At 40.5% G+C, this 27,367-nt stretch overlaps 1 protein-coding gene across 2 annotated transcripts in view; it reads left to right on the forward strand.

Moving 5' to 3' along the window:
• Positions 1-15,159: 15,159 nt before the first annotated feature.
• Positions 15,160-27,367, forward strand: part of CLVS1 (clavesin 1) — a 104,727-nt gene continuing 92,519 nt past the window's right edge. Inside the window, exons 1-2 of one of the 2 annotated variants that reach the window (XM_080579423.1) lie at positions 15,160-15,973; positions 25,363-25,984. In XM_080579423.1, coding sequence (XP_080435549.1) covers positions 25,596-25,984 — 389 coding nt within the window. In that variant the 5' untranslated portion in view covers positions 15,160-15,973; positions 25,363-25,595. The remainder of the gene's footprint in view (positions 15,974-25,362; positions 25,985-27,367) is intronic. The other variant, XM_080579424.1, reaches the window with a different exon arrangement.

A 27,367-nucleotide genomic window follows, 5' to 3' on the forward strand; every position in this document is an offset into this window, starting at 1 on the left:
TTGCTGACTTGACAGGACCTTGCCAGGTTCATCAGCTATTTTGATGAGGTTCTACAGCTTCAGCAGAAGCCATCTTTGCATTAATAAAAGCTGCCACAACATTTTTAGAGATCAATTGGCATAGAGAATTCTATTCAAGAGCTTTCACATAAGAAACAATTCCACTTTTTTTCCTTTTACAATTTTCCCATAGTGCAAAACTGCAGTGTCCTCATCAAGAGTAACTCTGCAGTTCTCTGACTCCATTTGGCCTCAAAAGAATAAGCAACATTATATCATTTTTTACTATTTCTAACACTTACTTAATACAGTGCCTGAGCAAAATACAGCAAAGACAATTTGTCAAAGTATGCCTTAAGTGTCCTAGGACAGAAATATAAGTGACACTTGGCCAGTGCAGTCTTTTCTCTTCACTCACCAAGAGATGTCAATCAAGAAGGCTTGCTCCTTGATAGACCATCCATCTACTGGAAATACTTAAGAAGCTTTGGATCACTCTTTTCCTTGTATTAACAACATCAACAATGAGGTCTTTATCTAAGGGTCAGAAGGTCACTAGCCCGTCAGCTTGGATTACTCATTGTTTCACTCCAGGGTCCCGTTTCCCTGACCAGCAGCACAGCATGCAGGCTGGATTTTTTTCCTGGGATCTGTTCTGGAGGGGAACAACTGGGTATCTGTCAGACAAAACCTGCAAATGTTTTGATGCTTAGATGAATCAGACGGTTCCAGTAGTGTTATGGCTAGGATTATGTTCGTGTCTCTACCCAGCTCAGGCCTCCAGCATGTACCCAGTATGGAGGAACCTTTTCATGTGTTGTAGCATTGTAACCTGCTGTATGCAGCCCACACTCTCAGCCTATAAACGTACCACAGGTGTCTCATTTTCCAAGCACGTTGAAAAAGAAATGACAAATCTTTTTTAAAAGTTAAAAAAAAGAAAAAAAAAAAAGGAAAAAGTAGAGAATCTCATGACAAAACAGAGGTTTGACAAGGCCTGGATGAGAACTCAGACTTTCACAGTGGAAGGACTTAATCCCACTTAATCCCAGAAAGGAGGGACCAGAAGAATTTCCCTGTTTACCTAGGGGGAGCACCAGTGTCGTTACATATTAAGAGGTTTGGAGTTCCAGTCAGACTGTGTAGCTCAAAATTTGAAAGACTAAAAGTTGCTGCTGATGAAAGCCAACTCAAAGCAGACAAATATTCTCTGTGTTAGAGAGGATGTGGGTGACCAAACTGAACTGAGTGGGCATAAATGCCTATGAGAGCATATCAGAGCCAGGGCACTATGGAGCAGGGAGTAACCACACATAGCCATAAGTGAGAAACTGTGGGACAGCTGACCAGGAGAATAAAATTACTCTTTGGGGCTTAGAATTGGTTGGCACATGGCAGGCTTTTGCTATGGAGATGAGTGGAGAACAATGGATGCAACATGTCTTGACTTTATTAAAGTTTTTGGCACCACCTCTAACAGCATACTTCTTTGGAAGCTGAAGCAGTGTGGAGTGGAAGGAAGGGATTGTTAGATGAACTGTTAAAAATTGGATGAATCATCAGGTTCAAAGACTAGTGATCAAAAACTCAATTTCAAGATGAAGACCAAAAAATAAACACAGAAACTCAGGTCCATGTGATCACAGTCCAAAGACTTGGACGATGACATCAAATATACTTTCAGACAATCTGATGCCGTTAGATTAGGTGCAGTTTCTGACATGATAAATGACACTGTTCAGTCCAGACCTGAGAAATTTAAGTATTGCATCAACTGCAACCATAAATGACCGCAAATCGCAGCTTGAGAGGCTAAGGTTAGAGAAGAAAGTCACTAAGAAGACAATGCACAGCTGAAAAAGGTTGCATAGAGATATCTGACTCTTGGAAGTTTTCAACACCGAGATGGACAAAGCCACAGTTGACCTGATCTAATCTTAGAAATGGTGATACCTTGAACAGGAGGCTGGACTAGACACCTCCAGAAGTCGTTCCCAAGGAACATTTCTGTGAGTCTACGATATCTGCAGCATTGCTGTTCTCATGAATCAGCCAGAGTATTGGAAAATTATATCTGAGATGCTTTGGGATATTCTTAGACCCATGAAGTGTCTTTTAGCTACCTATTCACTGCAAGAAAGAATGCAGGTTTACACTTTCCAGATAGGGCAGGCTGCTTCACAAGGGAAGGGGAGCTGGGAACAGAGGGTGACAGTAAGGCATGCAGGGTTGTTACCTCCCCAGCAAGAAATCAGAAAGTTTAGACAGCCAGGTTCAGTGCCAGGGACTGTGATCAGTCAGCCTTAGTCTAGTAATCACCCTGCAAGTCAATATTGATGAAATCATCCAGGGTTAAGCCAGGAAGCCAAGTCAGTTTGTCAGGAACAGCATCAAGGTCAAGGAGGTGTGGGAACAGATGCAGACACCGTAATGTAGTACAGGCAGAGCCAAGACAAAGAGCCTCAGCTTGAAAGTAGCTTGGAGAGGAGGACCTTGCATGTACCTTTCTTCACAATACTACTTATTAACAAAGGAAACAGCTTTGGACTTAGCCAATTAGACTCCTTAACTCAGCCAAATAGTTTTCTACAAGAGGGGAAGTGAGCTCAGGATCTTGACACCTAGGGGTTTCCTGACCAAAGCTAACCAACCCAAAGTCTAAAGCTGGAGAGGAGAGCTTCTCTGGTTTGTAGGTCCCTAACCACATCTCGTTTACAAAGCAAACACTGATTCAAGTTAACTGGCATATGCCTTTTCAACAGATGTTTTAGCAAATGTTAGTAGCTAAAATCCCTTAGGCATATCACACACTAGAAAGTGGCAGATTCACCCCGTCCAGCCAGACTCCATCATCTGTGGCTGTTTCATCCTTCTGACAAATCTGCTAGCTTGACTACCTCCTCATTCCACAATAAATGTAGCAGTATTCAAGGCTTACATAGAGGGTAGTTATCTCTGATATTCAAAACATTTCCTGAATTTAAGCTTTCTTTTCTCCTCTTCTTTGCAGGAAGACGTTATTCATGTTGTGTCTAGCTAAATTCCTCTAGCTCACACAAGAAGTCTCTCTTGTGGCTTTGCAATGTATCATGAATTATTATATAAAACATATATTGTTACTTAATACATACTTGGCTTTCTGTAGATGCTTAACATAAATAACACAATAGAAAAGCAGGTATCAGTCTACATCAATGAAAAAGCCTTCTCCTTCCCTCTCCTATTTTACATTTTTTTTTAGGGTTTCCTGTCTTGGGACTGTCACAATATTTGTCAGAAGGCACTCAAGGAGGTGCAATCCTGCAGGTCTACAGGCAGAGTGGGTAAAGATAGCAAGGAGGGAGCTGTTTCAGTGACACACAGCCATTTCACTTGCCTTTACTGAAAGAGGCAGATGAGATCTAGAGGAATGTAGCACAAGCAGTATGAGCAATGCCTCAGAATTGGAAGTAGAGAACAAAACCCTGCATCCTAGATACATCCACAACAAAGGCAATCTATAACCCAAAGTAGTGATTATCTAAGGAACTGGTGCTGTTAGTTGTTTTAGAGCCTTCAGAATTTCAATTAACACATGTTCAGTTGGCCAATGATTGCTGGCTTTGTGTATTTGTGCTCATGGATAATTGCACCATGTGATGAACTAAAATATTCCCATAGAGTACAACTCTATTGATCCACAACCTACTTCTAAGCATCATGAAAATGTCTTTCAAGGGGTGTCAATGAGCAGCCTTGTTCTGGAGGAAATTGGGCTTGATTTGGCAGCATTAAAAGTGTTTAAAAATCACTCGCTGAGCAATTACAGTGTCAGCTGTGCTCATTTTGTTGAGGTAGAAACTTCTTCACCTAAGGAATGATACACTGAGCTTGCATATATATCTGGAGATCAGTCACCAGAATAGTCAATGGGGCATGAGGGTATATATGTCAAAGGAGGATTGTTTTGCAGAATGATTATTTTCTCAGGACCGTATTCCTCCTACTAGAGTTATGGCACTGTCTACCAGTACCAGTAATTCAAGGAGACAAAATCCTTACGGATACATAGACTTGTGCAAAAAAGCTGATTTAGGAAAGATTATTCAAGAAACAATCTCATTTTGACTACATAAAGAATTAGACTATATGCTATGGAGTTTTTAATTTCATTTTATAATTCCCGTTGCTTCTTATTTCTGACCTTTATCCATCACCCATCCAACACCAGTTCAATAGACTCAAACTAACACTCAGCACTGTCCTCTCAGTGTAGCTTTAGTTTGACAGCATTAGTGTGAGATACCTTCTTCTGTTCTGCCAGGTAAGCAGGGATGATGTGAAACAGCAGAAAGTTGTCAGATCCCATAGCCAAGTACAACTCAGATTTCAAAACCGGAAAAATAAACTCCTGAATGGCTGTCATGCTTTAAGGCTTAGCAATTCTTATCCCAGTTAAAAGTATTAGAAAAGATCTTGGCTGTGTCTCAAATCCTTTTTTCACGGTGCAACTTAAGACACAACATTTAATTTAGATAAATGGTTCTTCAACAATTAAGACACTGGCTTAAGAAAAGGTATGTATAACTGAGCCCTCAAAGATTTGTAGCTTATTTGCCAGAGTAATATTCTGCTCTTCTTTTATACCTTCTTTTGATGATTCCAAAATTATGTTACCCATAATAATGAATTAGGACCTATAACATCTCTGTGGTCTAGTCTAGTATTGCTATCCTCAAGCCGTGGAGCAGGAATTTTAAGGCAATCAGAGCAATGATTTTTTTCACTGTCATGTAATGTATATATGGGAGAAATGAGAATAAGGTAGAGAGCTCCTCAGTCCCAGGACTGCACTGTAAGTACTGAAGGATTCTCTGTTTATTATTAGAAGTAGTAAAAACAGGCATTGAATTAATAGAGGACTAATGCACTTCTTCAGGCTGTGTCAAGGTAACAGAATACTGGAATAACTAGTCATTTGTGCTTTCTCTGAGCCCTTCATCTGTAAAGTGTTGCTCTTCCACTGAGCTTTAAAGTCAGAGGAAGCAAGCTAAATTAGCAGTGAGTATATTCATATCCCGTATGTTAGGGTTTCTCTGCTGAGAGGTGGCAACTTTATATGTTCATGGCATATGTTCAGTCATCCCTCTGAGCCTTTAATATAAACCAGGGATTTAATTTTGTCGCTTCAAATGTGCCACACCACTGGGTTTTCCCTGCATTTTCCAAGTTCAAGTGTAGCAATATTTGTACATAAAATGTTCTCATGCACTGAAGCGATATGCCTGCCTTATGTATTGTAACACCAGACCAGCAGAGAGAAAAATGTTGGTTCTGGGATAGATATTGGAAACCTCAGAAGCATGTTAGGAAAGGTTGTTGAACGGTGTTACTGAGAGCACCCTTATGTCATCCCATCCTCAGGCAGAAACGCTTGCTTGCTCTGCCCCCCTCTGGAAGCCACAGGATGACACACGACAAACTGGCGAATTTGCAATTCCCTGCTCTCTGTTGTGCCAATGATGTTGAAACCAGGCAGGTTTTGATATGCCATGGTAGTTCAGACTGCACGAACAAGGCAGTACAAACCATTGATCTCAATGACGGTTGTTAAAATAAAACGTGATGGAGAAAGTGCACTACAAGTAACAGTGGAGGGAAGCACTGCATACCATCTGGAGCTGGCAAAGGACTGTATGCCATGCTTTTAATAAAAAATAAAACAAAATAGCACAAGGTGTAGAAATTGACAAAAACCACCAACAACAAAACCACTAGGTTAGACCTTGCAAAGAAAAATAAAACAAATGATGGAAATCCCTTGTCATCCAAATAAATAAGTAAATGAGTCCACTGTGTACCGAGATGGGCTAAATATGAAGCATAATAGTGATATGGCTCCAAATCCAAACTAATACTTTGTCTCATTTTTCAATAAGAAAGATGATGTTGATGGGGTGGAAGCAAAGGCTAAGTGGCTAATGGAAGTGAATGCATAGAGACAGAAATGACCACATCTGGGCTGTAAGAATACTCAATATATTTCTTCAGAAAACAAGATAATTTTCACACTGTGATCTGAAAAACATTCTGAATTTTTAATGAAATATGGAGGGGTACCATCTGACTACAGAATAGCAAATGCAGTAGCCATATATAAGAAAGGAGGAGGCAAGTAATCCAGAATCAATAATTTAATCTGAATAAAATGTAAGATTGGCACAGATTTTGAAATGGTGAATATTTTAAAGTAGGAAATTAAATAGAAACCAGAATGAAATGTAATGCGGATTTAGTTATGGTAGATTTGTCCGATGATTATGATATTTTTTGATACCAAAGGATGGCTAAATCTTTGTAAAATACAGACACACACACACACACACACCACCAAACCCAAAGGTAAATCTCATCCATCTGTATTGTAGGTAACTACTGCCACCATACAGTAAATTGTTTATAGAGGTTATATGAAGACAATAGCAAGAAATGAGAGTTCAGAATCAACAAAAGAAGAGAAATAATAATTGATCTGGAAATAAATACTATTAGTGGAAATCCTCAAACATTTGGGATTGATTTTATAACATCTTCATTAATGACTCTGGGATAAAAAGTTAGAGTGTACTAATGAAGTTTGGTGATGACACAAACCTCAACAGAGAGGCAGACTGTAATATTGTACAGAAAAAACTAAATGACCTTGAGAGTAGAGTATTAGAAATGGGATGAAATTTAATTGCATAATGTGTAAAGTCATGCACTTAACGAGCTTGTAACGTGAACTTCTGCAAATTGGGAGTTTCAGTTGAAAATGACAGAGAAGGAGGAAGACCTGGGGGCACTTGCAGATTTCAGGAGGATTGTGAACCACCAATACAGTGCGGTCATGAAAAAAGCAAATGCCACAACTGGAAAATACCTTTCATTATATACCCAGTAGAGCCTGGGATGTATTTGTGCTCCTGTGTTAGACTCAACAGAAATCGTGAAATACCTATTTCCCTTATTTGAAAAGGACAATTTCAGGTGGGAACAGATGTCAAATCGGCTACTGGGATTTTCATAGAGCTGGAGACAAGAATTTTCTTCTGTGTGAATACAAACACAATCTAGCCATGCAAACATCATTTTCCAGCCTGTGGGCCTGGATTGGCTCCCTGCACAGTGCTGTGCCATGCCTTCTGGATTCATTGGCCCTAGACAGTGCACGCCCATTGTGCAACAAAGACATGTCCCCCCAGAACTACCTTTCTCAGCATAAAAAACAATAAAATTTTCTAGCAACTCCATCATTCTTTATAAATAGACACAGGGTTTTGGTAGGTCTCCTGTCCACCAGAAGGGCAAAGTTAATAAAAACAAACAAAAATAAACAGGGACAAAATCAAATAAATTTGGGCTGAGAGTTGAAAAAGCTTTATTACCAACAGAAAAGAAGAAATTTAGCTGTGAAATTATGGAAGAAAGCAAACTTGCTTTAAGTTGGATCTCAGTTTCTTTAGAATCCTCTATTTACATTCTTTACCAAAATGGACCCAGAGAAAACCCTCAGTCCCTGATTTGTTGTGTAACAGCCAAGCACCAGCTTCTTGGTTTAAATCAATTACTCTTTAGGCAATATGCTATTTTTAACAAGTTATCTATTCTTTATATAAAAATACATACCCAATTCAAGTTCTGGGTGTCAGTGACTTTTTAGACAACTTGGTATGGAACTGTAGTTATAGAAAATAAAATGAAGTTACTGGAGTTTGTTGTTGTTGTTTACTTTCTGCATGGTTTACAGTGATCTGCCAATGTATTTGAGAACATTAATAACAGGGCATCCAGAAATATAGTGCTAATTTCTGGTCTGCAGAAGTATTTTCTCCAAACATGAACACAACAAGTCTTTTCACACTAAAGATGGTGCAAAAGAGGCAAAATAATTTTTCCACTAACTGCTGTCAGCTATTGATGCTTTCATCACTTGGACACCAAATTATACCAACAAATGTTCTTCATGAAGCCTCTTTTGCTCACATATATTTCACCTGTTGTCTCTCCCTCCATGGCTTAAAGTGGAGTCTTTTTTTTGGAGCTAAAGTTCTTGTCTTCCTTTTGAGTCTGCTAGAGACAAGTTACCAGCTGGCAATTTGTACCTCTTTGCTAGCGTATCTCTCTCTGAACTCCCCGAGCAGTTATTTTTGAAGACATTGAATTTCTTTTTATTTTTTTAATGTTTTCCAGCTCTCACAGTCATACATAATTATGGAAATTAGTTTGGATTTCAAGCAGGGATTTGTTTTTAAATATGCTTTGAGTCTTACATGCCTGGCTATTGCTCCCCATGTTCTATATAGGTCTGTAGCTTTTCAGAGATGGCGAGAAGCACACTGTTTTCAGCAAAATCTAGGACAAGTAATCACTTGCCATTTCTTCACATTATTCTGCAGTTCCAGAGGAAAAAAAAAAATATGAGGGTGAGAGAGACAGCATCTCTATGGCACAAAAGTGCCCATGTTGAGCCACTCTTTCATCTGTTTTTTCACCCATGCAGAGTGCCTGACACTTCCTGAAGGGTGCTGCAGGCTGGTGGCACTATGCGTTCAATGGCAGGACTCAGTGAGCCTCTGTGCTGCGATGAGATATCAATGTACGGGAACAGCCAACTCAATTTAATGCCTATTTCTACATTCCTGCCCGATGCACTAGTAGTGTGCACCACATCATAGGAAGAGTGACAGACTGATACTGTAACCTTAGCATTAGTGCAGAGCAAACTGCTGTATGCTTCCATGGCATTGATTGCAGCTCCTGTATCAGGAAGGGCCAGCCGCAGTCCTTTCTGGGGAATCTCAGCCCAAAGTTAAATCATGATCTTTCACTAAGGGGGAAGCAAGGCTAGCTCTACCCAGTTAGTTAGGCAATAATTGAGCTTGAACACCTGGTTAAAGAGTTTCCAGGGCTTTGTGCCTCTCCAAAGATGATTTGGCAGCTGTGATAGAGACTCCAACAATAGCTGACAGAACGGGCTTGCTGCCAGAATCTGTCCTGCTTTCTAACACTTTTGCAAACAATTACTGAAACCACCTTTTATGTGTACACATAGGGAAATATAGGTATTTGCTGTAGTATATGAGACAAGGAAGAGTGACATTCTCTCCCTCTCTCTCTCTCTCTCCCTCTCTCACACACACACACACACACACACACAGCCTTGTCCCAAAGCCATTAAAATCTCAGCCAAAGGGGGAGATTTCTCAGGGTGTGTGAAGTGACAGCTCTTGGCACTTCTCCAGCCAGCCCTCCTGCAGGTTCATGCTGCATGAGAACAAGCTGATTAAGTTTTCCCTACCCTGAAGCTAGGAGCACTTAAGGGAAGGGGTTGTTCCTTTTATCCTACAGCAGAGAGAGGGTATGGGTGCACACGAGGTAATGAGAATTTTCCACTAGTCTCACCTTCCCCTTCCCAACTGCTTTTCTCACTCTTCCTCTGCCCCTCCTCCCTCCAGCTTCAATGTACTTGCTCATTAATGATTACAGAAAAAAAAAATAAATAGAAAAAACAATGCAAAACTCCACAAAACTAGCTGGTATACACAGAAGTGCAAATCTGTTGCTGAACAGGCTCCATTTGCCTTAGGATCAGTTTCTGCATCTGCTTGTGAGGTTGCCAGTCAAGACTACAGATGATTTAAGAGGCTTTCTTATTGGCAATTTAGTTAAACCTGCTGTGCACAGCTAGGTCTTGGGAGAAGGAAGATGAATGCACATTTTAATGACTGAATCAGCATATATTGGGAATCAGGATGGCAGCAGCCTCACCTCCCTAGGGGCTCACCAGCTATGACAACCAAAAAGGCTCCCGCCTGTTAAAAAGTGCCTGGTTGCTGTATACCCCTCTGCTTGATAATATATTCTAGGTGGATTGTGCTGGGGCTCCCCGACAACATTAAAGCATACCTGGTGATTGCAAGACGATGTTGATGTTGTTTAGACCCCGATTTCAGCACTGCATCCCAGGAGGGATAAAACTGTACTACAGAGCGCTTTCAGCAGATTGTTGCATCCTTTACTTTCTTGTATGAAGTGGTAATGTAAAACGTCAGACTATGGACCGGTGTAGTAGCTGTTTTACATACATACAGTTATCCCTGGGCTGGCTGGTGTAAATTAGGACACCTCCACCAAAACCAGTGGAGTTGTTGATTTATATTTGTCTAGTATTACAGCCATAGTGCTTGTCTCTATTTTTGTATACGTATGCATATGCATTCATATATTTCAGTTTTCAGCAGATAGACTTCAGCTATCCAGAACAAGATCATGTCCTCCATCTGTTTTTATTTCCAGCAAAAATCTCTGCAGTTATTCAGAGGCACAAATGTGAAATTATTCTATATCCTCAGTGACATTCAGATAATTGAATTTATATTGCACATATGCTTGTTTACACATACAACAGCTCACAGTCATTATTACTGTTTCTGATTTATGTTATTCCCATCCAAAGCTGCTTGTATTTATGTACATCATTCATTTTAAAATATTCTAGAAATAAATCATCACGTAACAAACTAAGCAATCAGATGATAGCATCCTATTATTTCCCCCCTCTCTAACTATTCCTGTCAAACTCCCAACCTTTAAATTATTTTTTATCACTTCAGAAGATATTGTCTTGCACTTTGAGCTCAACAGTTAAAGCTATTTTGGACAGAAGCATAGAAGCAAGTTGCAATTTGAGGAAAATATACAACAGACCTTGTGAAGTTAAAGAACCCTGAATTTAACACACAGGAGACTTAACAGTAAACAGCATACATATTTCAAGCATTTAGCAAATCATATCTGCGACCAGTATGTTAGAATTCAGACTGAAGTGTTTATATGCAAAATGATCCCAGCATAGCACAGCACCAGCAAGCAGCCAGATCTTTTTCACAAGTAGACTTTTTTGAATTAATTCTGTAACAGCCATCCTAAACCTTCTTGCTGGACTCATCGACTTTGTGGATCTCTTGCATGTCTCTTTTGTGTCATGCCTGACAATCCTTCAGTTGTCTTACTCCTGGATCAGGTGGAAGTTAGCTCTGATCTCTAGTTTCTTATGCAGTAAGGCTAAGTTTTGCTGTGCTATTCTTCAAAGGTTATATAAAATCATTTAGGTTCTAGCCATGCAAAATATGACATAATCTATTTCCCTCTGCAAACAGACACTCAACGGTTTAGCAAGAGAGTGTCATCATTGTTTAGACAGAGTAGCACTGACTTTGTGAGTAACTGAACTCAATTAGAAGCAGGTCCCTTGGCGATTTAAGTCACAGGCATCTCACTAAAGTCAGCACGGTTAGTGCTGCTGAGTTAAACCCACTACAGACATGAAGCCATATCTGTACCTGACTTAAACAGCACACCTGGACCAAAAGTCAACATGTCCAACACCCAAAGGCCTTCAGAGAGACACTTGTAGTTTTCTGAGTGCTGCCTGATCTTTGCTACCAAGCTGCTTCAGCCTGGACCTACACCAGGAACTTTACAACCCCAAATAAGCCTCCTGTGGGGTTTATACCTTAGGGAACAGCTAAGGGATGAAATTCTGGGTCACAGCCCTGAGAGTTTGACTTTACCTAACTTCTGCCTCTGACCTCCAGCTCTGTGGTGGCTCATGGATTTTCCATGAAGTTCGGAACATTTCATCTTCACCCTTCCACATGCTCATTTCCCAGTTATATACTATCTAGATAGCAGTAATTGCATGTGAATTCAGCAAAAGAGTGAATTCTTTCCATCAAGAGTAAAAAAAGGCAAAACCTGGACCCTTCTTATTAAATAAAACATACTAACAATCCATTTGCATATGTTCTGCATTCCCGGGTATGAAATTTTAAATAATTTAAAGGTTCAGGAAACCTGGGAGGATTTATAACATGAATCCTTCTGAACTGTGATGTAAGAGTTACTTCTCCCTTAAGAATAATGATTTATTGGGTCTAAGCAGTTTTAGCATTATTATTTTTTAATCTACTGGGGCTTTCAATGCAGTTTCTTTCAAAAGAAATAAAACCAGATGGTAATTGTAGATTAGGGAAAAAGAATGAGCTCCCAATTAATTATTAAAATTGACTGTTAATTTTAGAAACTTGCAGCAAATTCTTCATAAAAGAAAATTTAAAGATACAGGGACATTCAATACCGTGTTATTTCACAAATTCCTTATTCACAAGATGAAAAGAACATTTTAAATATTGGAGAAATCACATTGGAAACATGAATTACACTAGATACACTAGATGTACAGTATCAGATGTACACTAGATGTACACAGATGTACAAAGATCTCTTCCTCTCCTTATATATGCACACCATTCACAAACACTAACCTTATAAGGGGATGAATATCAAAATATTTTTGTTTGATGTAGAAATATAGCTGTATTCTAATATGAAAGCAGAATGAAAATTTGTTTCTAGTTCTTTGATTATGCAATGAATCAAAATCTTTCAATGGCTTTGTGCTTTCAGTGACAGAGAGTATAATATCAGGACTGCTGAAGTATGCCAGCTAGCCCCTAGCTTCATGGCACTTCTTGGGAGTCAAAGAAGACAACAGGGGGCTGTGTCTAATGTCACTGAGAGAAGATGGAATGTTTTGCTCTAAACAGGGCGGATCCAGAAGTAAATGTTTATCTTACCTAGAGCATAGAGCAACTCTACCTTTCCATGGCTTCCTTATTAGTTCATGTACATGGATACTTTTCACTAGTGCTGAAAAAATATATTCTCTTTCAAAGTTTGTTATTTCACGGCACTTCATTAAAACAGAGAATCAATATGTGTGGTGATAGGGAAAGCCAGGTTAGAATAAATTTATTATCAAAGTACTGTTTTATGCTCAGAAGGTGCTGTATAAAATATCCTTCCCCTTATACATTGATCTGTTTCCTTTGGGTATTCAGTCAATTCTAATGCCTTCAGTGACAAACTGGTGCATTTTTCTTCCCTTAGCTCTGCATATTCAACTCTGCAAATGAGAGTGGGATGCAGCTCCATCCTGTGCACATCAGCAACGGAGTTTCTTATGTCCCAGAAATCGTTATGAAACTGAAGGATTTTTACCTTCAACATACCTGTTCATGAGGATATAATTTCAGTTTAAGTGTAATGATGGGGACAGTACAAAAAAATGAGACCTGAAGCATGCTCTTGAGTACAGAGTAGACTTTGCAGAAAGAAAATGATGAGAAAGTAATGAAGCAGTGATGAGAAAGAAACCTGAGAATATTTGCAGTGGGATCAATATGAGGCCCTGCAGTAATATGTTTAGAGACTCACTTCTACCATAGCATTGTCCTACATGTCAGTCAACCCATGGACCAGCAGGCACTGGTCACCAAACAGCAATACTAAAGGGGGGACAAAAAATACCCAAAACCTTCAATTAACAAACAAATAAAAACATTAAATTCCCCAGTATTAAGCATACATCAAATTTGGAACTTGAGAGCCAACACATTTGACTGCCTAAGGCAGTTGGCTTATAGAGTCATGTTCATTCTATTTAATATTATTAACAATTCCCAAGGAAGTACTGCATAGTTACAGTAGCTAGTATATTAATCTTTATCATATGTGCAAGAGTGGAAGCCTGCAACAGAATGATGAAAACAGAGCACATATTTTATTTTGAAACTGATCTCTATGCAGAAAATAATGATCTAATGAGACTACTTACTAACTGACTACTAATTTTCCTGGGGCTAGAAACAATCTCCCCTCAAGTGTTGGGACAAATGCTCTCTCTTTTGAGAGTTTTGAACTCTCTGCCTTTGAGCTGCTGCTTTACCTCTTGCAGTCAATGTGATTGGGTCACAGGATGTAAATGCCTTGTATGCTGTTTTTAAACATGCTGTGGGTTAAATTAGTGGTTGTGCACGCAAATCATTCTAAAAGCACAAGGGATCTTCCCAGCAAATTCATTTTGCCTTTGCTCATGAATATTGTGGAACTTCCCCTAAAAGCAAGTGATTCTGACTGGATGTATGCTCTTTCAAATAGAACAAAACCATAGGCTTTCCCTCTTTCAAGCGAAAACAAAGTTGGCAGTGCTCCTGCTGCATTCGTAGTTTCAAAGCCTACTTCGTATACAAGAATCCAAGAGCAACCACCACTGGGTCAGATCAAAAGTCCATCTAGCCTAGTGCCTATCTCCAGCAGTGATCAGCAGTGGATGGCTAAGGCAAGGAATAAGGGCATTGCAAGGATGTAGGTATTCTTTCCAAATACCAGCCCAACCTTCAACAGTTTGTGGAGCAAACTGTTTGTGGGCTTCCTGAGCCAGAGGTCATGATTTCATGATAAACAGCTTCTAGTGGATTCTTCTTCTATGGATGTGTTCAACAATTTTCTGAAGCCTGAACTCCTGTAGAAATCAGTTCTATGGATTCACTAAATATTTTGTGAAGAAACATGGATAGATTTGTTTGGATAGTTTTGAATCTAGACCTAGTGGGTTTCATTTCTCCTACTCCTTGAACTGGAAACGATAGGGAGATATTGCTCCAATTTATTTTCCTCATGTTAATCATTCTTATTAAATGATGAAAGAAATCTGACCACTATTATATATATGCTTACTTATATTTTTTTCCATGCTGAAGAATCCTACTCTGATTAGTCATTTCTAATGCAAAAGTTGTTCCATACCTTTATCAGTATTGCTCTTTTATCACCCAGTTCTTCACTATATGAGATCCTTCAGTAACTCACACAGGAGTTCTGTCCAAAGCAGAGACTAAGAGTCAGCTGGCTTTAATCCATCACTTCCCAGGAACTATACTCCACAATGTTCAGGGACAGCAGAGGAAGAAATGCATTTTCCTCTTACCATTGGTAGGTCTTACTGTGTTGATATGAGCAGTGGAGTGTGAGTTTAGTGTGCCAAGGCCATTAAGTAACCTAAAGTCTTTCAAGTACAGCTTCCTAGCATAGCTTTTAAGATGCTCATACAGAAAGAGATTTTCAGGATCAAATAAGAGGAGAGAAGTTCCTCCCATACTTTCTACAATGTTAGCTAAAGCTTACAGATCTCCCTATAAAATAGGTTGTTGTTTTTGCAGTAGGCAGATGACCTGTGGAGCTCTTTGTCAAAGGATATTATGGAAGGATGATTCAGAAATTTATAGGTGTAGGAGAGACTGGGAAAGATCAAGGAGAAATTGATCCTAAAAACACAGGCACGACGTTGATGTCGGAGTAAAGAGTTTAAAGGTTTGGGAGAGGGGCTGGGAGAGTGCAGGGGGGAACCTTGTCCCGTTTTCATATTCTTCACTGGACATTCGCTGTGGCTGCTGTTGGTGACAATGCCCTGAGCTAGGTGTACCTGCAGCCTGACCCAGACAACTTCTCTCTTAAAACCAGGCTGCCATGTTCATTAAGGCATCCTATCTATAATTCATGCAGATTACCCTTTCTGTGGCTGCTGTAAATGTCGCAGGAGGTTGCGCTCTCCCCGACTTTCCCCGGGAAAGAGGCAATACGCGAAATAAAGGCGGCGAAGACCGTGTCACCAGGCGAAAGCCCACACTGCTAAGCTCGCACTGACCGGCTGTGCTGCTGCTTTCCCGGCTGTCGGCAGCCCGCGGCTCCTTTGTCACCACTCCCCCGGCGGTGGCGGAGCGCCGAGCCCGCAGCCTGGGAGCGCCGGGAGGCAGCCGGGCGGGCGGCAGGAGGGCTTAGGACCCAGGGGGACGGCAGCCGCCGAGTGGAAGGACCCAGGCTTTGGTGCACACGCCTCCTACCAAAAAAAAAAAAAAAAAAAAAAAAATCATAGCCCCGTGGAGCTGGCGCTCGCTCATTCACAGTTTTCTAGAGAGATCTGAGCCTGAACCTGGGAGCCGGGAGATCTTGCTCACCCACCCAGCTCAACAGCAAGGACACCTACAGGGGGATTAAAAAAAAAAAACAAAACCCAAACCCTCCCGGCGGCAGGCTGCCTGGCTCTGTGCAGGTATTTGGATTTGTCTTTTCTCGGTTTGCGGCAGGGCGGCTCGCCGCGATCCCGTCCCCCCCTCCCCGCGCCGCCGGGCCCGGGCTGCGGCGTTTCAGCACCCGCCGGGCGGACAGCTCCGGCCGCGCTGCGGGCGGGGGCCGAGCCCTGCCTGCTCCTGCCTGCACTGCTCCTGCCTGCCCCTGCCTGCTCCTGCCTGCTCCTGCCTGCCCCTGCCTTCCCCTGCCTGCCCCTACCTGCCCCTGCCTGCTCCTGCTTGCCCCTGCCTGCTCCTGCCTGCTCCTGCTTGCCCTGCTCTTAACAGCTGCCTACTCCCTGCCTGCCCTGCTCCCTGCCTTCCTACTCTTCCTACCCTTCCTACCCCTCCTACCCTTCCTACCCCTCCTACCCTTCCTACCCTTCCCACCCTTCCTACCCCTCCTACCCTTCCTACCCCTCCTACCCTTCCTACCCCTCCTACCCCTCCTACCCTTCCCACCCTTCCTACCCCTCCTACCCTTCCTACCCCTCCTACCCCTCCTACCCTTCCTACCCCTCCTACCCTTCCTACCCTTCCTACCCCTCCTACCTTTCTCTCTGACTCTGACTCTTTTGCCTGCCCTGACTCCCTGGTCCCTACCTCCCCCACACCTCCTACCTGGCCTGCTCCCTCCCTGACTCCTTTCCCTGCTCCCTGCCTCTCCTGCCTGTCCTGCCTCGGTGCTCTCTGCCTCCCTCTTTCCCCAGCTCACTGTCTGCCCTGCCTCTCTCCTCCTTGCCCTGATGCCTGCCTTTCCCAACTGTCCTACTTCCCCTGCCTGCCCTACTTCCCTTACCTTCCCTGCCTTTCTTCCCTTCCCCGCTTCCTACTTCCTACCTACCCTGTCTCTTCTGCCTCTCCTTACCCTGCCTCTCTGCCTTCTGCCTTCCTGCTTCTTCCTCTCCTATCTACTCTCCTCCCTGCTCTGCTCTCCTGCCCCCTTTCCTCCCTGCCCCAGTTTCCCCCCTTCCTTTCTTTCCTGCCCCATCTGCCCCTCGTGCCTTTCTTCTCCATCACCAGCCTGGGGAAGCAGGGGAAAGAGTACAAGTTGGAAGGGAAAGTCTAGATCCAATTTCAGAGCAGATGAGATGTGAGGACGACGGAGGGGCGAGGGTTAAAGCTGGGAGTTAAGTCACCAAGTAGAGACCCCAGCTATCTGCAGACAGATAGGAGCTTGCCAAACACATGCAGATACCTGTTTGCTTCTCAGCAAACTGATGCCTGTTTTGACCAGGTACATTCAGCCCAGAGTGGGGTGAGAGATTAAGGGGAGGGAGACTGCAGGGTCGGTCAAATGTTCTGCTTTCCCAAAGGCAAACAGTGATGAGTAATGTGTGCAGGGAAGAAGTAGGGTGAATCATGCCTACCCCCATGGATCCTGTGCTGGAGGAAGTCAAGAATTAAGTTGTGGTCTCTGCAAGCAGTGTGTTCAGGGAGGGCTTCGTGCAGAAAATAAACATAAACCAAGTAACTGCTGGAACAACCCCATGCATGCTGCTGGCTTGATTTTAATTCTGTCTGCAGTGGTTTAATCCTGGTGGGAGCGGAGGGGGGTTGAAGAAGGTCAGAGGAAGAAGAGAGCTTTCCCTTTCAAAATGCTGATTCCGAAATCTAAACAAGCTCCAGGAATAATGAAGTTAAGGAGCAGATGGCTAGTCATTGTCCATCACTAAACAGTGACTGGATCATATTTGGAAGGAAAAATTAAATTACAGAAAGGCTGCTTTCATGTGCTTTCTGAGTAATCAGATGATAACACGGATTTTCTCCTGTAATAAAAGTTAATGCAATGCCAACATCTAAATGACATATTATGTAACAGTATTATGTCAAGCGTTGCATAGCAAAGGTAAGGATTTTCTTTTTGATATAGTGATAAGTCAGATAACCTTATAGATATTTCCTTGCTTTGTAGTCTGTATCCCAGCATGAAGTTTGCAGGGACAGTTTATGTTGTCAGCATAATCGGGTCTGATATGTTTCTGCTATAGAATGTTGCTGCTTATCTTAAGAATTTTGTTGACTCATCCACCTTTGAAAACTATTGAGTAGTTTCTAAAGATTAGACTTGTATATGCAAAACAAGAAACAATAATGTAACCTGTTATAAGAACCTTGCCATTCTTTTTATCTCATAATTTCTGACAAAATCTGGTGCAGAGACCAGACACTCTTTTACTGAGTAGCACCGAGTGCTGCTGAGTAGCAGAGTAAGCAGTGCAACTGAGTTTGGCAATAAAGGGACTGCAGAATCAGCCCAAGCACATTGAACTATAATTCTTTAAACTCTGTGTGCTTTGAACACAGAAGGTGTTTCACTGAAACATGTAACAACAGCCTCCTTGTCTTCCAAAAGGGGACCATGTCAGTTAAAATACAAATGATCACCCTCATAAAATGACAGAGAATATTTCCATCAAACTAGGACTGTAAACTTCTGCAGTTTTTAATTTAGGTATGCAATTACTGAAGCATTAGTACTATTGTTTTGCAAAAAAAAAAAATATATTCTCTCACAGCCCATTGCTGTGGTGTCTGGCACATACAAATACGAGATGTGACAATCAGATTCTACAAGTTAAAACAGGTGGAAACATCAGCCTTTTATAAAGGGGGAAGTTCATAGAGTTTTTGGCAGATGATTATAAGTCCTTTACCTCTTGATATTACCACTGCTCTTAGGATTTAGCTGTTTTCTAAAAACAGCTTTTTTTTTTTTTTTAGCAGTATTTGTATAAAGTCCTTAAGTCTAACACGTTGCTCCACTGAGAAAATGAACATATGAAGTATTATCAAACTACATTAAACTTCATTTTGACAGTATTGGGAGAAATGTGAAGATAGCTGTGTTTGTGTTCAGACTTAAGTAGAAGAGAAAAACACAGGAAAATTGAATGAATTCCTAGGTGCAGAAATTCCTTTCTCTCCCTTCCTTCCTTCCTTCCTTCCTTCCTTCCTTCCTTCCTTCCTTCCTTCCTTCCTTCCTTCCTTCCTTCCTTCCTTTCTCTCCCTTCCTTCCCTCCTTCCTTCCCTCCTTCCTTCCCTCCTTCCTTCCTTCCTTCCTTCTTTCCTTCCTTCCTTCCTTCCTTCCTTCCTTCCTTCCTTCCTTCCTTCCTTCCTTCCTTCCTTCCTTCCTTCCTTCCTTCCTTCCTTCCTTCCTTCCTTCCTTCCTTCCTTCCTTCCTTCCTTCCTTCCTTCCCTTTTTTCTCTCCTTTCATCCTCTATGCCACACCTTCCTTTCTTTCTTTCCTCCCTCTGCCACCCCACAGGATGGCAGATACCTTTCTCAGTCATAATGTGTAATGAACTAAGTTCCCTCTTGACAGGGCAATAATATGCAATCATTTCATTTCATATTTTTAAAAGAGCATGTTCTTTGTAATGTGTAGCAAAAGTCCCATAAAATCAGATAAACTTTATGTTATTAAAGATGTAGAATTAAATATCTTGATTATATATTTTCTTCCTTCTTCTGTATATCTTTGTATAGATGGCATAATACGTTTTCTACAGTGCATTTAGGGGTTTTTCAGGAACCAGTATTATCATCCTGTGCTATCAGATTTCTACACATAGCTTAATTATCATGCTTGGGGATCAGAATTCATGTTTTAAATACTGCTGACAATTTCTGCTGAAGGAAGTTTCTATACAATGGGAAAAGCGACTTCTTTATCCAGTAGTGGACAGGATGCTTTTTGCATGGTGACACTTCCAGTTCACGACCGACATGGAAGTCCCACATAGCCTGTTGCTTGTTTGACATTCCACAGGTCAGGCATCACATTCCCATAGGGGTTTACAGTTTATCTGTGGCTGATAAGTATGTAAAACTTTAAAATAATGATCTGGAGAAAGATAGAAGTAAACACATTTAGTTCACAGTTATTTTGCTTAACTTTTATTATTATTATTTTTATTTATATTTTATTATTATTATTATTTATTTACAGGTTCTCTGAGTTTCCCTGCTCAGCTTGTAGTCCTATTTCCTTAATACTCAAGCTGACAATAACTTTGCAAATTTTGTGTCAAAAGATAGTGAGGAAATCTGTTTATTTCACATCTACCAGACAACCTTGTCAGTCTCTCCTGATGCCCGTCAGCTTGCAGCAGCAGCAGGGCAGCTGCAGGTCAGTGCTGCAGACATGCCTGCCCTACTTACTGTGCAGGGAGCTACAAGGTTCAGTTGAGTTGCTGCCATGTTTTGTGCTGAGCCATGGCTAAATTACCACTGTTGGACAGATAGATGTGGCCCAAGGGTAACCTGTAACTGACTCAAGCTGACAAGAAGACTATAATACGAGGGGTGTAGGGATGTATGATGTATTGTTCTTACTGGATTGAAGGAAATGTTAGGCTTTGCACCTGAGCAAGGAGATCACAACCCAGGAAAGTGTGAGAAAACATCAAACTCCCCACACAGCTGTTAGAGTCAGAAATGTTTCCTATTTTCATATTGAAGAGGAGTAATAGTTCCCTAGCAAAGGTTTATGGGAACTCGAGGCCTTAAAGGCAAAAGGCTTGCAATGTTTAACTCATTTAGGTTCACTGGGAGAATCTCATCCCTTAGCGAAGGGCTGTAGGAGACATTCATAATCTGAGCAGCAGTGGAATTGGGAAGTGAAACAGGCCTGCTGGGGTCCCCCATAGGGGGGTAGCTCTTGCCAAAAGCATAAAGAAATTATGCACTTTTGGGGTCCTGACTGGGCCATTGAAGCTTCTCCTTACGCTGGGGAAACAGGGAACATTGCAGTCTACCTCCTTATTTCCTAGTGTGCAATGTGGTTTCATATTTTTTGCATTATGCAGAGTATTCTGGAAAGGTTGCCCAGATGTTAACATGTAGGCTTGCTGCTCAGGAGATGTATGCCCTGTTCCTAGCTCTGTGAAATATCTCTTCCATGACTGCAGGCAAATCACTCAGGGCTGTACTTCTCCCCCCTAGATGTGGTGGATGCCAGGATCCTGCAGCCAAGGACAAGAGAGTCAGATTTTCTCACCCCTCTTTTGAAATTATTTCATGGAGCCAGGGTACAGCCTTTTCTGTGTCTGAGCACTCTATCTCCATTTTGGGTTCCTGCGAAAGTACCCAAGACCACAAAGGACCATAGGAGACATTCCTATGAGTGCAGCTATGGATCCATCCTCCCCTGCCCTTATGAAGAAATCCCTGCTAAGCAGAACATAGCCCAGAGATGTTTTCCACAGTTAACATCAAAATATTTTTTAGAAAGCAATTTAATGAGATGACACCCACACTCTGAAATGAAATCATTCTAGACTACCATTTTCCCGCCCTCCCTGCCCACTCCCTTCTTTTCTGGCATGATTTTAAGAGCTAATATCTGTATGAATGCTAGGAGCTAGGAATTATATAATGAAACAAATCATAACAATGATGACTATTAACACCAGGTGAGGATCAAAGCCCAGTGCCTTCCCCATCTGAAAGCTGCAGTAATGAACTTTCACGTGGTGTAGTGTATAGCTTTGGATTGAATGGAAAACTCTCATTAGACAGACGCCCCTAAAATCTGTCTGGAATTTAAATGTATGAGGAAGGGCCAAATGGACATGAAGACAATCCTTCAAGGGGCAAATGGTGTTGCAGAGACTGCAAAGTAGGCAAGAATAAAGTGGTCCAGACAAGTGTCTTCACTGAGGACAGTTTTGGCCAATTTTCTAGATATTGTAGGGCAGATAGGTGTTGAATGATGATCCAGAAGTTGTCATTGAAGAGAGAGTAGTAAAGCGTGTTAAGATCTTTGAACAGAAAGTGCTAAATATGCGTTCTTAAAACATTATTTTAATTTTAGTTAATTATTAAGTATTGCTATAAATTTTATTATCAACCAAGACTTATTTTTGAGAGTCAGGAAAAAAATATATAAGCTGTTTGTTTGTCTGAAGACCATATCCTACTTTTAGTATTTTACTTATCCTAAAGCCACTCTCTGTCCCTTGTCATTCTCTTGTGACAGAAAAAGAATAATCTGAAATCATATGTGATACCACATTTCTGGTCAAAATTTTCCTCTTTTTTTTTACTGTATTAATAAGTTGTGTTTCATATCTCTGTTAATTATTTTTCCTTGTTTAAAGCTCAGGTTTGTTCCTTTGAAGGGATGATTTATTGTAAGTGGCTGTGAAAAGACATTAGGAGAGCAAATAGTCCCTTGGGAACAAAGAGTCACAACACAGAAAAGCAGCTGTTGAGACTATAACAAAGAGTCTAGTGTGCCAACATGTAGCAAAATAGAAAAAAAAAATAAAAAGCCAGCATCTTCATTTATAAAAAAAAATTGCAGAACAAAGATGTAAACACCTGAAAAACTGGCAGATGGATTAAAGCTATACACAACACCAGACGAGGAGAAACTGCCATGTGTGGGAGGAGATGAAAATGGAGAAGGTGCTTCTGCTATTCCTTCGGGAATCAGGATAAATCAGTACCATTTGAGAAAGCACAGTGACAATTAAACTGGGTAGCTATGGAGCATTAAATTTATTGTCAAGGTAAACAGGGGGAGAACTAAGTCATCCACAGATATAAATCAAACTCCTTGAAGTCGACGGTGCTAGACAGGATTACTAACCTCATGATTTGTGTTATGATTCAGACAGTGACAATACTGTTCATAGACATTTTGGATTATTTTGAAATATATAACATTATGCCAGTAAAGCATTTTAGTGCAAAGGCTGTTCCAGCTGATAATTAGAATAATCTATAGATTCTGTATCCTATCCCTGTAGCTCAACTCACCACCAGAAAACTCTGAAATACATTTTAGAATGTTTCTTTTGTTAGACTGAATATTTGTAAATTGCTTTTTGGCAACAAAGTCTGACAGGAGAGGACCTTAACTCTCTCACCTTGGGATCATTCTGGGGATGAAGGGTACTAATCCATTTAAATAAGGTAAAAATAGTCAGAAAATGTGATGATAATATGTAGCATCATTTTTGACACTAACTGATTGGGAACCCCATGAGAAGATCCAAAGGGACAAACCTCCTTGGTCTATCCCCATTTCCTTCTGGAGCAGCCTGTAGTTGACCTTTCAGGAACTTGCCTCATTTCCAAAGAAACATCTCGGGGGAGATGTGAGTCTGAAAAGGAACAGAGCAAGGGATGTTTTTTACGCTCATAAACTCCCAAATGTCCAAAATGGGTGAAACCGTTGAGGTCATATTTAACAGCCACAAGTCGCAATAGCTCCAAAGGTGTTCAAATTCATAATGAATGAGCCAGAATTGACACAGAGCCCAGATGGGCTCCTTGCTTCCACCCCTGCTCTGCTGAGCACCCTCAAGTGCAGCCAGGTGCCCTTGGGCACTCTGATCCCCCTGTGAGAGTGTCATACTTAAGCACACCTAACTAGCTCTGTGGAAGCAATTCTAACTCAAAACATGATTTATGCAATAAAATGCTAATGCCACCATTAATTTGAGATCTAAAGCACAGATTATTGGCCTGATTTTCCAAAGCCCTACATTAATTTTACATCAGCAGAATTCTGTTGATACCAGCAGTTATCCTAATTTGGTCTAATAAAGGCAAAAGGCATTATCTTTTATGCATGTAACCCATCTTTAATACTACCCATATTTCTTTAACAATTGAGTAACCTGCAGCCGTAGATTACCCCCTCAAGACTTCAGGGCATGTTTTTCTGGAGTCTTTCACACTCTGTAGTGACTTGTCAAAGACAGGCAGCCTTCTTTCCTCCTGTCTCTGCCTTTTCCTAAGTTTTCCCAGGCTGATGCTGAATCATCGGGTATTCTGCCCTGCAGGTAGCTCTATGTATCTCCAGCTCTACAGCAAATACTGAAAGAGGCTGCTTAGCAAACTCCCCTTGAGCAAACTCACCCATAGACAAGTCAACTGCTTGCTGCTGTTGAATGAAAAGCTTGGGGACGTTTTCTCTTACCTGTCGCTGCAAATGTCCTTTAAGAAAATACGCAGAAACAGTTTGTATTCAAATTTAGGGATCTTATCCTGGAGGTGCAGCTGTGGCATCTAAAGTGTATCAATGACATGCAAGTTCACAAAACAGGGAACTTGGGGTTCCCTTGTGCTGATTAACTTCCACATCCTGCAGTGTAACTTTGAGCACTCCCATCTAGAAAATGCTCTGGCTGCTGCTGTCCCCTTGGTTTGATATGAGAACACTGAATCTAGGAGAGCAGCAGAGTGAAACAGTGTTTGTGCTATAAATAATTCATAATTTTCCAAACAGCTTTCTTCAAATAAAATAAAACATGTCTTTCACTCAGGGATTCCCTTTTAATTTTTAAAACCAAATTTTCTTTTTCAGAAATTAGAGAGAGAGATAAATCTGTTAGGCAGTGTTTTTTGTTTTATTTTGTTTGCTTGTCTGTTTTTGTGATGGCTGAAAAATTGGATGGATCTTGATCTTTCTTCATGCACATTTCACATTGGAACAGACCTTGATCCTATTTCACACAAGTGTAACTACACAGACTTCGATGACAGCCTCTTGCTAATTATGTCACTGAAATGTAAGAGATTTCACTGTACCGTTTTGCTTATACATAACAGCTTAAGCATCACTTCTAACACTCATAAAAACAAATTCTAGGTAACGTACAAGAATGAAAAAGAAAATGAATTTCAGAACTAAATATTCAAGAAAGCTACAAGGCACTGAAAATAAGAATTTGACGTAAAATATATCTCGTCACAACTAAAACACCAACCCTGTGAGATTCGATTCATCAAAACTTTATTCATGGGATGTTTCCCATGAAGATATATTAACTCTCAATGGGAAGTATTTTCAGTGATGTTTTACCAAGCAGAAAACACCAGTGATGTTGGTAGAGTTTTGTTTTATTTTTTTAACAGTTTTGTGAACAACTCAGGAGCTAATTCAAGGAAAGCTACAAGCTGACAGTACAGCTGATAAAATCAAGTCAAACAAGTTGTTAGACTTATTATGATGAGTATAAATCTGTATATTTAGGAAGCTGAAATATTGCTTCTGTTATGGGTTGGAAACAATTATTATCAATTTTGCTTTTGTCATCTTGGGCTTGAAGTTATGGAAAGCTGGAACTCCCATACTTTTAGATGACAACTTTGCAAAGGGTATTCTAATACTAAGATGATAAAATATATAATTGTTAATTAATCAGAGTGCTCTTCTTAAAGATTAAATATATACATTCAAGTTGTCAGTGACTGTCTTAATTGCACCGATTCTGAAATTATTTGGCTGTTATCCTCTTATATATGAAGCCTACAAAACAGTTTTATGGTTATATAAAGTTCAGAAACATATTTGTGTAATCTTTATATACATACTTAATTTTCCTTTTACATATTTGCTCTTTCTTTTAGAAAGTGATGGAATAAACAACACTTCCCTTTGGATGGATAATACAACATATGAACTGCCTGACACTCTTTCTGCAGGAATAAGAAAAGCCCTTCGCTTTCATTTGTTAGGTATCAGCGTGATAGCAAAAAGCTTCTGAATGGCTCACGCTCACAGCAGACCATTTGTTGAATGGGATCAGCACTTCCACTAAAATATCTGAAGTTAAGGATTTGGAAAACAGATTTTTGCAGAGATGACCCATTTACAAGCTGGACTTAGTCCAGAGACTATAGAGAAAGCCCGCCTGGAACTGAATGAAAACCCAGACATTTTGCATCAGGATATCCAGCAAGTCAGGGACATGATCATCACAAGGCCTGACATTGGGTTTTTACGTACAGATGATGCCTTCATCTTGAGATTTCTCCGAGCCAGGAAGTTTCACCAAACGGAGGCCTTCAGACTGCTGGCTCAGTACTTCCAGTACCGCCAACTAAATCTGGATATGTTCAAAAACTTCAAGGCTGATGATCCAGGAATCAAACGGGCTCTGACTGATGGGTTCCCAGGAGTGCTAGAAAATCGCGACCACTGTGGCAGGAAGATTCTTCTGCTTTTTGCAGCCAACTGGGATCAGAGTAGGTAAATGTAGATAGTGTCCTTATCTTTTTACATACACTTACACTCAACTTGTAAATGAATATTTGTGACCATACATAAAGAAGCAAAGCCATCAGTAAGATATAACGAGTCCATTTCACTAAAACTTTTACCTGACCTGATCACCTCTCATTCATCAGATGTAACATCATTCAGAGCCAAGGGTATATCATAGTATCAAATAAGTAGTTCATGTTTTTTTTTGTTTTGTTTCTATAAATACTTCCATTTTTTAGTCAGATAGTGTTGGCTTGCTATAAATACAATAATACCTATTATATAATTGCTTCAGTAATATCATAGATTAGTTTAACAGGCTGACAGAAAGCAAATGTCTTGAAACATATGGTGGCTCTCCTAGCTCTTCTGGTGCAGCAGGAAATGACCATATTTATCTTATTTTCAGAATTCTTAACAGATATTTTTTGGTTTTAATGATTGCAGGAATTATAACCTCTGTTATGAGATTTTCTCAAATTGTATCATAATTTCTACACACTCTGGTTAGTGTATGCTTGTTAGTTTGATAAATGGGAGATTCACGCAAAGTATATTTTCTTTTCAGGTCATTTATTTACAGAGAATGAACTAAGATATCTCCCATTAATTATTACAAAGTTAAATTTTTAAATGTTAATATGATTAAATAGCTTTCACTACCTATTTGAAGTGGTATAAATACAGAGAAAAGGTGATTGTACCCAAATATCATGTTCACATTGTTCCCTTTGTCAGAAGTTATTCCATTCCATTTTCCCTGCATTCATAGTAAGATGAAGAAGTTTATTCAGCTGTTGTGATTGCCAGGTGTTCTTCTGATCTTTAATAAAAATGAGAGCAAAGAAAAAAAAACAGGTTCAGGTCTTGAGCATCAAAAATTCTGATGATTTCCAGGTTGGCGTTTGCCTTGGTGCAGTCTAAAGTCGCCCATGAAAGTGTCTTTCATCCTTAGGAGTCAATAGATTAGGGCTTTGCATTTTCATTACAGAAATTATTAGTGAACAGTACAGATGTGCCTGCAATTTTTCATGTTCATTGTTTTCTGGGTAAACCTTTCATGTCCCTGTGAAAGCTGTTCAGAAGTGCTTCTATTTTTCTTTCCATGCACAGATCAAGCAAATAGATGTACAGAAATATAGTTTTGCATATACAAAACTATTTGGTGAAATCCAGAACTGAAGCCAGTGATAAAAGTCCTACTGAGTACAATGAGGCCAGCAGTTTATCTCCTGACTTTGTGAACTGTGAGCTTGGCTTTCTTCCAACCACAAAACCCTTCCTTTAGCACTTGGGCTGAAAAGAAAGATGAATAAGCAGGTATCTTGAAGTAATAGAAAGCATCAGCTTTAGAGGACAGAAGCATTG

The sequence above is a fragment of the Anser brachyrhynchus genome (genome assembly GCF_964034855.1).
Source record: "Anser brachyrhynchus genome assembly, chromosome: 2".
NCBI lineage: Eukaryota > Metazoa > Chordata > Aves > Anseriformes > Anatidae > Anser > Anser brachyrhynchus.